This window comes from Enhydra lutris, unplaced genomic scaffold (genome assembly GCF_002288905.1).
Source record: "Enhydra lutris kenyoni isolate GAN:26980312 unplaced genomic scaffold, ASM228890v2 scaffoldscaffold34, whole genome shotgun sequence".
NCBI lineage: Eukaryota > Metazoa > Chordata > Mammalia > Carnivora > Mustelidae > Enhydra > Enhydra lutris.
In genome coordinates, this window is record NW_019154118.1 from 14,060,366 (window position 1) to 14,078,393 (window position 18,028).

At 36.7% G+C, this 18,028-nt stretch overlaps 1 protein-coding gene across 3 annotated transcripts in view; it reads right to left on the minus strand.

The window, feature by feature from the left end:
- LOC111153798 (Rho guanine nucleotide exchange factor 12) overlaps positions 1-18,028 on the minus strand; it is a 141,898-nt gene that overhangs the window by 63,289 nt on the left and 60,581 nt on the right. For all 3 annotated transcript variants that reach the window (XM_022513037.1, XM_022513039.1, XM_022513038.1), the window contains exons 2-3: positions 12,985-13,008; positions 11,366-11,451 (exon numbers count right to left, since the gene is read on the minus strand). In XM_022513037.1, coding sequence (XP_022368745.1) covers positions 11,366-11,451; positions 12,985-13,008 — 110 coding nt within the window. The remainder of the gene's footprint in view (positions 1-11,365; positions 11,452-12,984; positions 13,009-18,028) is intronic.

Sequence of the window (18,028 nt, forward strand, 5' to 3'; positions counted from 1 at the left end):
AGCAACCATGAAAGGGAAAAAAAAAAAAAAACTAGGAAATTGGACTCGAAATTTTAAATACCTGCTCTTCTAAAAACACGGATAAGAAAATGAAAAGGCAAGGCACAGAGTGGGAGAAAATATTCATAATTCAAGTGTATGATAAAGGACTTGTATCCAGATTATACTGAAAAGACAACAACTCTATAATTCAATAATGGGGGACTCATTTCAAAAAGAACAAAAGATTTTGAGGCATCTGGCTGGCTTGGTCAGTAGAGTGTGTAACTCCTAATCTTGGGGTTGTGAGTTCAAACTGCGTGTTGGGCGTAAAGATTACTTAAAAAAAAAAAAAAAAAGAACAAAAGATTTGAGTAAATGCAGTACAAAGAAACATACCTCAATGGCCAAAAAGCATATGCAAAGGTGCTCAACATTTGCAGCCATCAGGAAAATGCAAACTAAAACCACAGTGAGAAACCACTGTACACTAACTTGACTGGCTAAAAATAAAAAGACCGATAATACCAAATGTCGACAAGGATGTGGAGCAACTGGAACTCTCATGCATTGCTGGTGGGAGTGTAAAACGGTACAAACACTTTGGAAAACAGTTTAGAAAATTCTTGTAAAGTTAAGTACACATTTACATATGACCCAGCAATTTCACTCCCAAGAGAAATGAAAACTCATGTCCACATAAAGACTGGTTACGCACACAGTCATGGTAGTTTTGTTCCTAAGAGCCAAAAACCAGAAATAACTCTAAAGTCTATCAACAGATGAATAGATAAACAAACTGCTATATATCGATTATAATAAAATACTACTTAGCAAGGAAAAAGAGGAATAACTCATTCATGCAACAAACATGGATGAATCACAAAAACATCATGCTAAGCAAAGCAGATACAAAAGAGTGTCCATACTATATGATTCCAGTGGAGAACAGGCAAAACTAAAGGACAGTAACAAAAAGCAGGGTAGTGCCTAGGGACACAGTGGGGAGGAAGGGTGAGAATGACCACAAAGAGACATGAAATAACCTTCTGGGGTGATGGAAATGTTCTATATCTTAATTAAGGTAAAGGTTATATGAGTGTGTTCTTTGCCAAAACTCATCCAACCATACATTTAAAAGGACTACATCTTATTTTATGTAAATTGTACCTCAAGAAAGTTGATTTTTCACATCAAAATTTGTTAGCCCTCAACTCTACAGACTATGACACACCAAACAGTATTTGTTTTTCTTCTTTTTAAAGATTTTATTTATCTGAGAGAGAGAGAGAGGGAAAGAGAGAAACAGCATGAGCAGCAGGAAGGGATAGAGAGAGAGGAGGAAGCAGGCCCCCTGCTGAGCAAGGAGCCAGACATGGGGCTCGATCCCAGGACCCTGGGATCATGACCCCGAGCCGAAGGCAGACACTTAACGCACTGAGCCACCCAGGCGCCCCACCAAACAGTATCTGAATTAGCAAATTCACCACTCCCACAAATGGTAATGGTAAATGGTAATGGGGGCAGAGGAAAGATAACCTATCAGAATTCAATCTTTGATATAATGCTGCATCCTTCAAGTAATTGGGAAAAACTATAACTAGAATGGGTATGAATACATAAAATCAAGAAGATTTTTTATTAATTTCTAGTACATAATACAATAAATATAAGTATTAGAGACTCCTGGTTTTGGCTCAGGTCATGATCTCAGGATTGTGAGATCAAGCCCTGTGTCGGGCCCATGTTCTATGGGGATCTGCTCAAGATTCTCTCTCCCTCTCCCTCTGCCACTTCACCCCGTACGTGCTCTACATTTGTGTATTTCACTTGTATATAATATATATTAAGTATTTAGCTTAATGCCTGACACAAATAAGGGCTCATAAATGTTAAATATTTTATTATGATTAGGACTACAATGCCCTTGGATTTTCCTGTTCAGGAATATATTACTCATCTATCCATTCCATCAATTAAAAAAATCAATTAAAACACTTTTATGTTAAACTCCTATCATTAATGCAAATGCTCCTTAAAAGGATCAATCCTCATTTATGCCTTTGTCTAAACTTTGTTTTAACAAACAAGCAAATTAGTTTTGGATGGGGAAGGAACAAACAAGAAAATATTATGGGCAGGGCTTCTTCTAAGAAGGCAACTTTAGAATATAGGAGATAGCAAGAAGGCCTGAAGAAATAAATCACCTTCTTTTGAAAGCTTTTCCTAAATACCCAGACCAGATTAGGTAATCCCTTACAGACTGTGCCCTCTATTTACTCCCCTAGTAACATTATCATTCCCAACTAATACCCATTTGTTTTTATCCACTGACTAGATTATATGCTTCAAGAATGTAGGGGCTCCATTATTGTTTACTACCTTATTTTAGGAACTGGCAAGTGTTCAGACACAGAAGGAAATTTTGTTTAATTGCTCATGAATTAATAAAAATTAGAAAAGTTGGTGGGTCTGGAGATGAATGGAAGCTCAGAGAGGAAGGTCACTGACACATAGTCCATTTTAGCAAATATGCCCAGGGTCATAACAAACTGATAAAAATTGAATAAATGTAGTTGGATTACTTCAGAATTTTGCAAACCTGTTTTCTACAATTCAAAACTGTCCAGCCTGATAACTTTCCCTCTTAATTCTACATCAAAAGGAAATGAGAAACAAAGGATAAGGAGGAACCAGAAAAAGAGCTTTGTGCATATCCTATTCATCTTTCTCCTCTCCCCAACCCCACTATATTGCCCATTTATTATTATTCTAACTCTATCTGCTAATCTAAGAACTTGATGTACTTTGACATATAAGATCATATAGAATCCTAAGAATCACTAAACCAATGCAAAAGGAAAACATGCCTTCTGTATACAGCCAATTCAGAATCTATGTAATTCAAACTGATGATACTATTTTGTCCTAGGAATCTACGCCACCTGCATAAAACTTGGATTTGGGGTCATAATTAAGTAAAAACTAAGCTACCGTGCCATTCAAAATTCAGAAATCTAGTCTTTCAAATGCTTAGATCTATTATGCTCCTTCCCATTCAAAGCCAATAAAATGCTTTATTTTTTTTCCCTTGAGATTTGTTCTACCTGTTATAGACCAGAAACTGTTTTAACCCACCACAGAGGATAAATTCCACCTTTCACATCCCTAACCCTGAAATCACTGATACACCAACACTAAAATCACCAAGAACTCAATTATTGCTGAAATGCCCTTTTTGACAAACAAAATCCACTTTTTTGTTTTAGAAAATCTGCATCAAACATCTGTCCACCAGTTATTTAACCCTGTAGTCTGTGGGTGTCGTGAGGAAGACAAAACTACTACAGGTCTGTGCCCTCTAATACCCTCTAAGAACTTAAAATCTTGGCAGGAAACGACAACAGAGATGTAGGGAAATGGCTATATCTAACAAAGGACCAGAGTATAGGACAAATAACAGGCCCCATATGTTTTACGAAAGAAGGTAAAGTTAAAAGCGGAGCCCTAACTCCAAAATAGCCACTTTCACATTTCATTAATTAAAACCAACCAACATCTTCCACCATTTTTACTTTATCTGGTTTTTACACACACATATAGTCGGTGGTTTGCTGGTTGGTTTTGCTAAATCACTTATCATCTGTTAGAATTGCCATACAATGCGATTACCCACGAATACGAGTTTTTATAAGGTCGCAAATCACTTTGATGGGAGCTGCACCCAAGCACGGTGTGTGAAGACAGACAGTGTCCGGTAAGTAAGACAATGATGATGCTCAACCTGCCCTGAAACTTGGTCATGGTGATACCTCTTCATTCTTATCGTTCTTAGTGCCACAGAAGACTGTTTTGTCACAGCGCTCTACTTTCTAAGGGCACGTGGAGTACAGATAAATAAGTGCACATCTCATTTACTTAACCACAATGTACCAAGATTCTTCTTTTGTGCTACTGCACTCCTAGAAAGCAGCTACAGATCCTATTATCTTTGTATCTCTAGCCCTTCTCATCATGCCTGGCATGTGACAGGTAAATGAATATTTACTACGTAAATTTGAATGTATTTTGGATATAGGAAATTTTAAATCACACCCAATCACTTTTTAGGAAAAAGTAAAATCATAGCCCTGAAACCATGCAAGGTAGAGAAATACCTTTAGAAGGACACTAACCTTCCCCTACGTAACTTCTAACTGAAACAATCTGATTTCCCACCTCCCCTAAAATAACATCTCTAGTTATAAATACATTTTTTATTTCCTAACTCTTAAGGATTATGCTATTTCACCTGGAAGCCAATAACAGATCTCATGCTTCACATCATCAGTGAAGTAAAAGTATTCTATAAAATTTATATAAATACTATCCTTTCTTAAATTTTCTTTTCTCTTTATAATAAAGGACATTTCTTTTTCTTGTTTTGACAGTGTGGTATTTGAAACCAACATAAAATGACTATTTCTTACTCAAAAGATAATTACCAAGGATGGTATTTGAAAGTGAAAAAAATTAAGCCTTTGTAAGGCTTTGGAGTGGGCAGGGGAAGAAGTCATAAAAAGATACTCTGAGGGTACCTGGGTGGCTCAGTGGGTTAAAGTCTCTAACTTCGGCTCAGGTCATGATGCCAGGGTTCTGGGATCAAGCCCTGCATCAGGCTCTCTGCTCAGCAGGTAGCCTGCGCCCCCACCCACACTGCCCCCCACCCCGCCCCTGCCTGCCTCTCTGCCTACTCGTAATCTCTGCCTGTCAAATAAATAAATTAATTAAATCTTTAAAAAAAAAAAAAAAGGTACTTTGAAAAACAGGAGAAAGTACTCTCAGATTTCACAGTAATACACTCCTGGAAAAAAAGCAACAATAGGACCAAACAGCAAGTTATGGGAAACGGAGTGTTAAATATGCAAAGCAACATGCCGAACCTTCCATACTGCATTTATTCTAGCGAAAGCACACCAGTCTTTCTTCACCTTTCATTTTATTACATGACCAAACCTCTCTAAGTCTCACCTCTCAAGAATTAGCTTCAGGGAAGGGTGTGGAGAAAGACCACGTGCAACCTCATAAAAACAGCTCGTTTTTAAACTGCTGCCCGACATACGTGTTTTATGAGTAAGACCGCAGATAATCCTTTGATTAAGAAGCTTCTGGATTCTAAAGGCACAATGCTGCCAGCATGAGGAAGCTTTAACTTCCAAGTGTGCTGATTTCATTCTTTTAGACTATTACCAGCAGTGAGTCTCTTTTCTAAGTTACGTTTTCTTCTACCTTGAAATTTTTCTGAAGAGAAAAATCCAGTCACGATGGGCCAACATCCTATGTTATCAGTTCTCCTTATTAAAAGACTTCATTCTGACATCAATAATCATTCATTCAAAACACATTAAATGAGTGCCTCCACTGTTTCAGGCATTATGCGAGATGCAAAGGCAGACGGAAACACAAATAACTAGATATGAAGCCAGATGTCAAAGGTTAGACCACAGAGGAGAGGGGCAAACCCAGGAAAGCCCTGTGTTGGAGGCAGTGTTTGAACCGGGCCTTATAGGAGGGACAGTTATAGGAGGTAAACCATTCAAGACAATGGGAATGGCATGAGCAAAGAAAGAATACTAAGCCACACTTGGAGAGGGAAAATGTGGAGGAGAGGCTGGTACCTTTAGGTAAATGGTAGTAGAAGTAACAGGTGGGTTAAGGCAGAATGATAAACTAGAAACAAATTATAGCATATCTTAATTAACTATTTGTACTTTCCTAGTAAGTGCATGACCAAATCCTTACTTTAATCCTATTAATCTAACAGAGAGCGTGGAACGGAGAAAAGGAAGTAAATCAATGTGAAATCGAAGTGAAACAAAGTTATGAGTCTCTGCAAAGTCTTATGATGTGATGGAAAAGTGAACAGAACAGTGGCGACAGAACAGAGTGAGGGATGGAAGATAATGTGACGGTAGAATCCACTGGATCTGGCCAACTCTTGACTCCCGAGGACAAGGGAAAGGGAGCAAAGATGACTTTAAGAAAACAAGACTAGGTGAGTGTCAGAATGGTAGTGCCATGAGAAGAATCAGGATCACAAAGAAGACTGATTTCTAGCCACAAGGAACAAGGATGAATTGCACGTTGGTCATTCTGAATTTGAAAGACGGTCAGAGTGAAAATATTCAGTAAACAGTTTAAAATACAAGACTGGACACGGGGAAAGACCAAGGACAGAAACGCAGGCCACGCGCACAACTATAAAAGGGGAAAAGCAATCAAGTAAAGGAAAGACAAAACAACCGCAAAGAAGAAAGAACCAGATTAATGTACTATTACAGAAACAAACCAAAGAAAGGGTATCAGCACTGCCAGTTTGTTCGGAGGAAGGTGAGAACTGAGAAAAAGTTCAAAGATTTTCAACTAGGATCTTTTGGTTCACCTTCCAGATAGTACGTGTTGGGAAGTCAGACGGCAAGAGGTCAGGCAGCGAGTGACTTAGGAGGACGCAGAAGATTCATGTTTAGAGTGTCCTCTGCCAGGCTGAAGGCAAAAGCAGAAAGAATAACTTGGGGACTTTTACCTTTATACATCTGAGAAGGCTGAACTTAAAAAAGGTAAGAATTTTTTAAAAGTCCATTCTGCAGGGCACCTGGTGGCACAGTCAGTTGGGCGTCTGTCTGCCTTCGACATGGGTCATGGCCCTGGGATGGGGCTCCATGTCGAACTCCCTGCTCAGCGGGGAATCTGCTTTTCCCTCTGCCCTCTCATGCTCTCTCTCTCTCTCATGCTTGCGCTCTCTCTCTCAAATAAATAAGTAAAATCTTAAAAAAAAAAATACACTCTGAAGTAACTAACCAGGATAGTTCAAGTACTAACAGCGTGCTTCTGTTCTGGACTACCGTTTGGGTCTTCCCCTCCCCCAATTCATACGCCGAGTCCTAACCCCTAATATGCAATGGTATTTGGAGATGGGGCTTTGGCAGGTAATTAGAATTAGATGAGGTCCTAAGAGTAGGGCCCTCATGATGGGATCAGTGTCCTTAGAAGAAGACCACCAGAGAGACTGTTCTCTACCTGCGCTTGCACCAAAGGACCATGAGAGCACAAGGCAAAACCGTGGCCGTCTGCCAGCCAGGAGAGAGCTCTCCCCGGAACCTGCAACCCTGATCTCATACTTCTAGCCTCTAAAAGTGAGAGAAAATACATTTCTGTTATTTAAGCCAAGTCTCTGGTACTTTGTTATAGCAGCCCCAGCAGATTAGATAGTTTCAGAAAAGATCTGGCTCACTTTCTTCTATATAATCCTGTCAGCTAGAATCTAGAATCATGAAGCCAAGACAGAAGGCAAGAAGAGGCTGCTATCAAACTCCAAATGCCCTCACGAACCCTCTCATGTCCCACAAAAGTCCACAAAATTTCTCCATTATGATATTCATGAGAAAAATAGAAAATGAAGTATAATTGAAACTGTAGCTCAGAAACATAATCTGTACATGATCAACAGACACCGAAAAGTACAGAGGGAGAAATAAGGAGAAATGGAATAAATACTGACCTACTGCACCAGGCAGAAACTTAACAAAAGAAGTCAATACAAAACAAACACTTAGTTTTCTTGTAAAATGAGCAAAGTAAATTTATCTCACCAAAAACGGCTCTAAAAATGGCAAAGAGAGTTCAAAATAAATACTTTGTTAAGTGAAGAACTAGCATTTGTCGAAGTATTGAGCTAGTGAATTCTACCCCAAGACAGTGTAAAATCTCAAAACTTAGAAGTAGGCTTGTTAAGAGATCCTACACTAAGAAAATGTCAGCAGTTGGTATGACTCTATTCAGTCATAGCCCATTATTTCCAAGCTTTTTCTTGATCCCTCCTCCCCAAGATTCTTTTCCATCTGTGGTAACAGCACAAAGTCTGAGGAAGTCTACTCACACAGGTGATAAAATATCTGTAATGTCAAAGAGATTTAAGTTAGCATGCTCACTCTGTTCTGATCAAGTCATCCCTTTTATAAGTGCTTTTTAAAGACCTATGGCTCAGTTCCTTCCAAAAAAGGTATTTTGAGGGTTTTCAAGAAACAAACATACAAAGAAGCCACACCTTATTTCCCCATTACCACTTAAAATGTGGTACAAGCACAAAGGCACAAGCGAATGGCATGTCTGGACTAGTGTTAATATTCCTATCACTGAAATATTAACATCCAAATCAAACAGCAAGCCTTTGCATACATACCTATCATCCTATCATCCAAAGCAAACATCCTAGCATCCAAAGCAAATACCAAGCTTTTGCATTCATACCACAGATCTAGGAAAATGGTGGGGGAGGTGAAATACAACATTGCAAAGGCTACCAGAAAAGAAGGGAGCCAATAAAGATAGTCTTTACATTCCTAAGGAGAGAATAAACCATAGGAAGCTCTTTATATAGAAGAGAAAGACAGAGTCTTGAGAAATTTGGAAGCTATTTCTTATTTAGAAGGAGCCAAATAACTTTGGAAGGAAGAAAAAACATTCATTTGCCATGCCACACAGCATGGTACACATTTTTTCTTGACCTACTGTAAAAGATTTCTCTACACACAAAAAGGCACTGGTCATAAAAACCGAAGCAAAGAACTATATTTACTGAACATGGAAGCATTAACTGGTTTAAAACCAAACACTGAGGCCTCATAATATTAAAAAGTATGTGATATCATGGGTTCAAGTGTCAGGAGATATAAATTATAAAATGTCTTGGGGGGCCACTTTCATCTATTTTTTTTCCTTTCATGTATGTCAGGCTAGGAAACACTTATATCTGGGGAAACTTCCTTATGACAGACTTCTGGCTGTTTTAGAGAAAACCTGGTTTTCCTTTGAGGCCAAATTTGGAATCTTCTTAAAAAGAAATAACTTATTAGTCTTTCAGAGATTATTTTAAAAGTCTGGGTTCCAAGAAGTGCTTCTCCTATTCACTTTTCTCAAGGCACTAATCGGCTGCCAAAACAAGAGACGAGGGCAGGTAAAACTGTGCAGAGGAAAGGGAAAAACATGTATGAACTTCACAGACATGGTTTATATTATCTTTGGAAGATAGGGCACAGCCTAGAAATATTAGTGCTTCGATAATCTGTTGCAAAAGTTAACCACTCAGTTTAAACCTGCTCTTTGTGAAATTTATTTTTAAAAGGTGCCGTTTTGACATTTGCCCATTCAGAATAAGCTTCAGGGACACTTATGAAATGCATAAACAAATTCTTCAACTTAAGGTATTTTTGCTGTTGTGGATAAATCATACATGAACAACATTTCCAGATGATGAGGCCAATAAAAAGAAACAAATAAAAATTCAAATAAAAATTCCAAAGAACTGGTAACACCTCTAAGTCACACCAGTGCTATGCTTAGAGGGAAAGACTGGTGCCATGAAATTCTATGTGATCCAAACCCAGCAAATGGGACATGGGAAGAAGATGCCAAGAATTCAAAGCCCACCCAGGTTAAGTGGAAGAGCCCAACTCAAAAATATCAGACATCATCACTTTCCCATCAGACACAAGATGAAAGACAAGATGGGTCATGTGGCCTACTCTTACTCTATGATGTTAGTTTCTAGCAACCTCAAGCTTCCCAGTGGCAGCCACATTAAAACCCCAGGCTCCCTTTCCCTGCAGTAGGTCATGCCATGCAGAGCAGACACAAGGAAGGCTGAAGTTATTTAAAAGAAAAACAAAAAAGTAAACAGCATGAAGCAAGCTCCAAAGGTGCAAGGCTGAAGTGGCTACATTAGCTTACCATATATCTCGGATCTACTCTCCTCTGAACTAGACTTTGTCTTCTTGGAGGAGCTATCTGCACAAGAGCGGGAGAAAAGGAGAGAGATATAGAAAATATGGAGACCAATGTAAGGGGAAAAATTCATGGGGGAAAAAAGGAATGAATCATGATCCAGTTAAATCGTGCAAACACAAAGTATGAACATCACAGGTGATAGCACTTAGAACAGTCACGAACAGCACAAGTAATGACATATTTTAAAGATTTATCGAAGAAAAGACAGTGCAATAAAAATGTGTTCAAACAAAACGACACATGAATAGTCTACAAAATACATCATCTGACAATCATAGAGATGACAAAAGCACTAAAAGCTGTAATAATCTCATTTTGAAGCACTGCATACCACTTCACTGACCCTGTCTTTGGAGATGGGCACACCACAGAGGAGTAATACAGGATAAGTCAATCTAACAAGACTCTAAGGTTTATATGAACATAGGGCAGATACTCATTAGCAAGAATAATCATATTAATAAAAGCCTCTGAGCCCCATGCTGTCAAAATTATATGTCAGAATTTAAAAATTAAGTTGTACCCCCCCACCCAAGCCTAAATAAACTGATGACTGGGATTTCATTTTTACCTATGACCCAAGATGCAGGTAAATTATTAGCTAGTCACTTCCTTTTCTTCCCTTCCAGAATAATGTTTATAATGTTTTTTCAAAATAACCATTTACAATGAAAGTATGAAACATCTGAGTTGGATACAAAAAATACACTCTATTAAAACTGTATTTCTAGACAAAAATGTCTTAAAGAGACACTCTATTTATTAATCACCTTAGCAATTACCTACTTTACTCTTTTGTCATAGGAACATACAACAGAGTAAAATAGTATATACACAAAGAACACTTATCAGCTTCAAATGACAAAAGCAAAATTATCCAGCATTTTTTATAAATTAAATACTGACTGACTTTATAAAGAGGAAGCAAAAGCCCATACTGTACAACAGGAGTTCAATCTATTTGTATAAAATTAAGAATATAAATAGTCAGAAGTTCACTAGCATGAAAACCTCAGACAAGATCAACACTACTTAAAAGACTCTCTGCGCTCAGAATATTTTTGACTGAAGAAAAAGGGGTCTCTATTCATTTGCTTACTCTAAAGTGAGATGATCAGTAATCTCTGAAGTTGAATTTTATCTAATACTCCAACTTACTATGGTCACACGCGAATTTTTAAATGACTACAGAAATCTGCAGTTGTTAGAGCTTTAATTTTATGAGATACTACCGATCACACTTAGGATTTATTTTAATACTAAGTCCTTGGTCTGACTAGAATCTCCAATTATGACAAATGACTATTTTTATTATCATTATTTTTAAATAAAATATACCCTACAATGATGCTTCCATAGTGGAATCCATAGCGTTGAACGTTAAAAATGCTTGCATTCATCCCCAAAGCACAGGTTTTATATTATCATTGAAGAGGAAGGAAGAGTCGGAAACAGATCAAACAATAACTCCTGGGTGTTTCAGGTAGTTATGTAGTTTATTAAGCCAAATTATTCTGAACTAAACTACACTCAATATTCTTTGGAAGAACAAACAGTGTTTTACCTGTAGGATCAAAATCATGTGATGCACTGCGCTCAACTTTCTGCTTCTTATCTGTTGGTGACTCTCGGTTCAAAATACTCCCATGCCTAAATTAAAGTAAAGCAGTCAAATATTTACTACAAGCAAATCAAGCGAATAAAAATTTAATTGCAAGTGTGTCTTACAAAGAGAATCCAAGTAGTCAGTTTACCTTCTACATCCTCATAAATCTAACTTATATTTTTCCAGAAGTTTTAAATTCAGTCTATGGTATGTGTAATAAATAATCTAGTTATTTGCTTATAAAAAGTGCTTAAAAATAATAAAAATAGTATATAGTATTAAGTCTATTTTATTCTTAGAAATAACTTAGAAACAGCATTTAGCATTAAAGTCTATTTTATTCTTAGAAATAACTTATATTCGGGATGCCTGGGTGGCTCAATTGGTTAAGCATCTGCCTCAGGTCATAATCTCAGAGTCCTAGGATCAAGTCCTGCATCCAGCTCCTTTCTCAGCAGGGAGCCTGCTTCTCCCTCTGCCTCCTGCTCCCCCTTGCTTGTACTCTCTCTCTCTCTCTCTCTCTGTCTCTCTGACATATAAATAAATGAAATCTTTAAAAATAAAATAAAATAACAAATTCTTCCAGTGGCCTTCACAGGTTACTATGACTTCCACTGAACAGGTAAGAAAACATTGTCTGAAAGTAATTCAACACTTTCCCCGACCTGACCCTACATATACTATGGTCAGGCTCAAAATCACTGTGTAAATGTAGCATGGATGAGAATAATAAAAAGAAAAAGAAAGAAAGATTGGTTTTAGGCAAGCCTCACTAGAGTTCTAGCTACAGAAGTCAGGCAGGCCCAGATGACACTAGAATTATTATTCTTCCTATGGCCTACCCAATTATACTGATCAGATAATAGCAGGGCAGCAAATAAGACCCTCACAGTAATATATACAATACTAATTAACAGAAATGCCAATATTAGCATCGGTATCCTGGACCATGCTGTCACTAAAATGATAAAAGTACTAACATAATTAGGAATGATATACTACCTACAGTCTAAATAATATTCATGAAAATTATGATGAGAGAGCAGTGAGAATAAGCACTGAGGAAAAGGCATTTAATCTCAGGATCTGAATACATAAGGAGATAAGGCTCTGAGCATAGGCGTATGTGAACATTTGGGATTTTTTTCCTTTACTCTTAAAGTAATTAAGACTGATTCAGTTTGCCAAAGTTCATTAACTAAAGGCAGCTGTTATTACCCACATGATAAAATGTATCAAAAATTGGCAAGCCATTTACACTCCCCAAGCTACTCACAACTGAAAACAGTCACAATAGATTTTAAAATTAAATCTCTTCATAGGGAGTGACCTTAACTATCAATTTGAACAAACTTTTAAATTGCTTATATTAAAAACATTGAAAATGTTATCAAAACAATGCTCCCTTCCAGAAAAAATAGGCAACACCTGTTACATTTTAAATTTGTAAAACATTTTGATATTTTAAACTACTTAAACCCACATTTTCAAAAGCCATAAAAACGCGCCATAATTTCAAAGGAATGCTTCTAATCAAGATTTAACCGACGCGTATGAATGGCAACTGAACAACTTACCTTATAGGTTTTTTGAGGGGAAACCTGAAACAAAGAAAAAAAAGGGAAGATGTAGTTATTTCACTTATAAGACTGTTATTAAATTTATTCATTCTACTAAAGCAGAATAAGAGATGTAAATCTTATGTAACTTTCCCAAAGCAAGATTTGACAAACAGCTGGAGTAAAAAGCTGGATGCTATTTTTTAGTACCTGCTTTGTTAAATCTTAAATTGCAGGTGCATTTACCATGAGCTGTCAATGAGTATGGGGTTCTCCTTTTAAAAATCTGAACGCAAACAGCAACAGCTAAATTTACTAAGGGCTTACAAGACACTAAGCACTATTTTAAACTGTTGACAAGTGCTATCTCACTTAACCCTAAAAAATACCTATATATTATTTCCATTTTACAGATTTTAAAAAACTAAGGCAAAGAGAAATATATTGCCATTAAAATATTATACTCACTTTCCCTAGCAAGGAAAATTTTTTCCTGTCCATCCCCTCTCTCCATTCCCCAAGATATCTGGGTGGTGATTACTGCTGTATTGATCTGTCTACTACCCTTTGATCACAATTAAATCACAATTCTCATTTATGTTTAGCATTTATAACAGACATCTAGAGGAAATACCACTGCAGTACTACCAGTTACTAAGACTATGTTCCAAAAGTAGAAAACAAAAGGGTACATCTTTTCTTTCTTCCGTTCTACAAGCTATTAAGAACTACTGCATTTCCTCCTGGTTGCCTTTTTTGAAAGAAATATTACTGGAGGCTTCCTGATAAGAATTTGATGTTACACATAAACACGCAGTCTACGTGTGTTTTCGGATTTCCTCCCGTTCCCCTTTCAGATCTGTTATTTCAGAAATGGTCACAACCCATGGCATTTTATGTAAAGATTATCTAGCCTGGGTAACAAAAATGGGACTTATTAAGAATATCAATAAAACTGTTTTTTTTTAATTTTATTTTTTATAAACATATAATATATTTTTATCCCCAGGGGTACAGGTCTGTGAATCGCCAGGTTTACACACTTCACAGCACTCACCATAGCACATACCCTCCCCAATGAAAACTGTTTTTTTTTTAAAAAGGTCATTAATAAACACAGTAAGAAACAAACATAAAACAATGATAACTTAAATGATTATTTTATTTGTCGTGGAGATAATTTAGTTAAAAAAAAAAAACACCTCTAAAGTACAAGTTTAATTACCATTTCCTTTAACTCCTATAAAAACTAGAATTGATCCAAAGAAAAATACAAAGAATCTAAAAACTTTCATAATAAGTGCATGTTCACTCACAACAAAGTCAGGGATAACAAGGAAAAGAGGTTCTGGGATAAGAGTAAACTGCTCTAGAGAACAGACCAATTACAAAAGATCACCAAATTTTCAGAAACAGGAAGTCCATCCTTACTTGCTGGGGGAGTGTGGGGAGGGGGGAATGTTTTTTAATTTAGACATGAACATAGGAGCTGGCAGGAAAGAATTCCCAACTGAGTTTCTACGAAGGATAATGGCTGCAGTGAGCAACCTTAGCCACTCTTCCTGAGAGCGGTCATAAAAACTCCTACCCCAAAACAATGCTGCTTGCGTCAGGCCCTTAACACCCAGGGAGATTCTGGTAAAGAATCCCGGAAGTTCCCAGACTACGGATTGTAAACCAGCTTCCTGAGCTGCTTTCTCTTATGAGGGAATGGAAAGGGAGGGGAAGGAGGAGGATAAAAATGGAGTGAAAAGATGAAGAACAAGGACTACTGCACAGTAAAATTTGCTTAACATAGTCGACTTACTACATTCTTAAAGTACAGGTGAAGAGCCTCTCTCAAACACAAGTTTTTAAATCCAGTACTTCTTCTCTAATCACTAAATTCCACAATTAGCCCAACACTAGGCTGAAGAAACAATTCTGGTTCCCCCAAATCCTCTATTTTCAAGACCCCGTCCATTCTGCAACCCAATCATAGAACTGTAACAACCTCCTCTGGTTAGCTATCTATGGAAAAGAGCTGTAGTTGAATGCTGAATTACGTTGGAAGTCCTTAATAAATTGTATCTGGCTTTTGAAAATACCATATTAATCACTTGGACATTTAGTCAACAATGAACATGTCTGTGCATATTTACACATGTGTGTATTTTTCCAGATATGAGATGAAGTCCAAGTATGAATACGAAGACCCATAATTTCAAAAGGAAAGTGCTGTCAGAAATTAGAGCCATTGGGATAAGATCACTAGATATCCTTACTTTCCATTACCTATACTAAGCATACTGGAATGCCACAAATTCTAACCAAGAGCCTTAAAGGTCATGATTATATTTACTCACTTGACTCAGGATGCCTTTTTCTTATAAGTTCTAAGCTCTAATATTAAAGCCCCAGGTAGCAATATATAGAAGCCTCCTCAAAGTTTTTATTTGCATACTCCTCCCAATATGTTATTACAGTGTAAAGGGAGTTGTGATTTGGTACTTAAATAACCCTAACCCAATAAATAATATTTCCTTTAGTAAAACTTCCAGTTTTAGCCAGGTTTAACCACACACGCACACACACTTTACTATACAATACATACATATACGTGACTTTCTAATTGGGATATCCCTTTAAGACTGTTAAACAGAATTTCTTCTAGATTAGAAACATTACAAACGGCCATCAAAGTTTTTGTTAACACATATTTGCTTATAATATATAGCCTATTAGAAGTCATTTTTTCCTTTTATAGATGATTTTTTTATGAGAAAAGAGCTAGCCTTTGATATTACTCCTGAAAGTGTCCTGAAAGAAAAAAATAGAAATACCACACTTAAACCTTAATTCCTACCCTCTCTATCTCCTTCAAGGTATTAGATGTTTTTTCCTCAGGTTTAATTATGATGAAGAATTTGGGACTCTGGATGGTTCTTTATAAGGGCTGACTGAAAAGAGGAGAATTAAGTTCAGGATATTTTACCTACACTGGATAGTGGGCAAGTTTTCATTAGCTTGCTAACGTCAGCTACTAAATTTAGAATTCTCAATAATTCCATTGTAAGATACATCCTGATCTTAGCAATGTTAAAAAGCAGGATGAAAAGCCCGTGCACCTTGGAATCCATGAAATACAGCACTAGTTTACTGGAATCCATGCCAGTGAGGAGAGTTTCTAGACAAAGAACTCTGCAAAACAGACTGCAGGGAAGAGAAGTCTAGGGCTCAATCCTCATGAAATGATGACTAACATCAATGCAAAAAAATACAGCATTCCATCACAGTCTATGAGAACTGCACGTGATCTCAAGGCCTCAAGGACAAGGGCTCCTCAGAAAAAAAATGAGGTTCATATTCTAGTTTTGCAATTTAAAAGGTGCTTTTACACTTGTACAAGGTGCTCAGGCTCTCTAACAATCTTCTGGAAAATAGTGATTATACTAGTTCCTACCTTACAAATTTGTTTTGAGAATTAGAACATGCAAAGCATTAAATGAGAAGCACTGTCTAGCACTTAATAACCATTAAATTATTATTAACTATTAATCAGAACAAAAATAAAATCTGAGCTTTAGAGCCTTAACTTCAAATTAAATAGAAAAGAAAAATAAACTTAAAAACTAACAATATTCAGGGGCGCCTGGGTGGCTCAGTGGGTTAAGCTTCTGCCTTCAGCTCAGGTCATGATCTTGGGGTCTTGGGATTGAGCCCCACATCGGGCTCTCTGTTCAGCAGGGAGCCTGCTTCCCTTCTGCCTGCCTCTCTGCCTACTTGTGATCTCTGCCTGTCAAATAAATAAATAAAAATCTTAAAAAAAAAAACTAACAATATTCAAATAGGTTTTTAGCTCTGTGAAATCCACAGGAATGCATAATTCAAAGCCAATGATGAAACTATAGGTTTAACTTGCCAAGTCATATAAAATTAATGTCAATACTCAAGTTAACAAACTTCGCAGATGCTGCAGGGTAAGAGAAAAGATCAGGTTACAACTAAACTTTTCATTTTCCTAGCAAGTAGGGTCAGAGATTTTTTTTTTTTTTTTTTTTTAAGCCTGTGAAATTGTGTTAACCATACCCACCACTTAGCAAGAGTCCATTATTTCACATCTCCTTTAAAGTATCAAGAATGATTACGGCATTCTGTGTCCTGGATGTAAATCAAGTTTTTTTTTTCATCTGTTTCTAGAAAATAATTTAAATATCCTGAAGCACAACACTAAAGTTTGAAACTACTCCAATGTGAATATGAACCAGCTAGCTCTAGTATTGTATCATTTTTCACAAAATAACAAAACAGCTAAAAGGGCATTTAAGTACCCTTAAGTATAGGGATTTAGAACATACTGCTGACTTCAGCTAAACTTAATTCAATCTTTAGATCTCTGGACAGTAAGATTCATAGAGCCAAAAGTAGTAATGACCACTAACACTCCTAGCTCTCCAAAAAACACCAGTCATAAATCCTTTTGCCACCTACAATTTATAACTGGTCTAGCTTACACTCACTAAAAGAACTAAAAAGTACAGCAAAAGCAAAAAAAAAAAAATCCGTAAATTACCCACCATTGTACCTTTTTATTGGGATATAGATCTAAAGCATGAAAAGTTATCAGCAGAGCTGGCATAAACATTAGTTATATAAGAAAGACTCGAACAGAAGCTATAGCTGACAGGATGACTCGAGAATTTTCATGGTGTTGTTATTAGTTTTAAACCTCTGGACCTTGCAATACAAAACCACAGAAAGAAGGACCAGGGAGCTCAGTTCTGGTGTAAAATCCAAAAATGACTCACTAGAATGTAACTTAAGACAATTTCAAATTAAATTCTTAAATATAACTTAGGATACTGCTACTTTTATTGAAAAACTTAACACATAACGATCTTTGTCTTTCCTGGACATACTTTGACAAATCAAACAGTAAATTCTAAATTATTTTAATTGCCTCTGCCAGATATTATAAATCAGATATTGGTTGTTTCTGAACTGGGAAAAGTAATTCACAATGAAAATAACATCTTATTTATTATAGGCTCTTTTTTCCTCATGGACAATCTGAAATAGTATT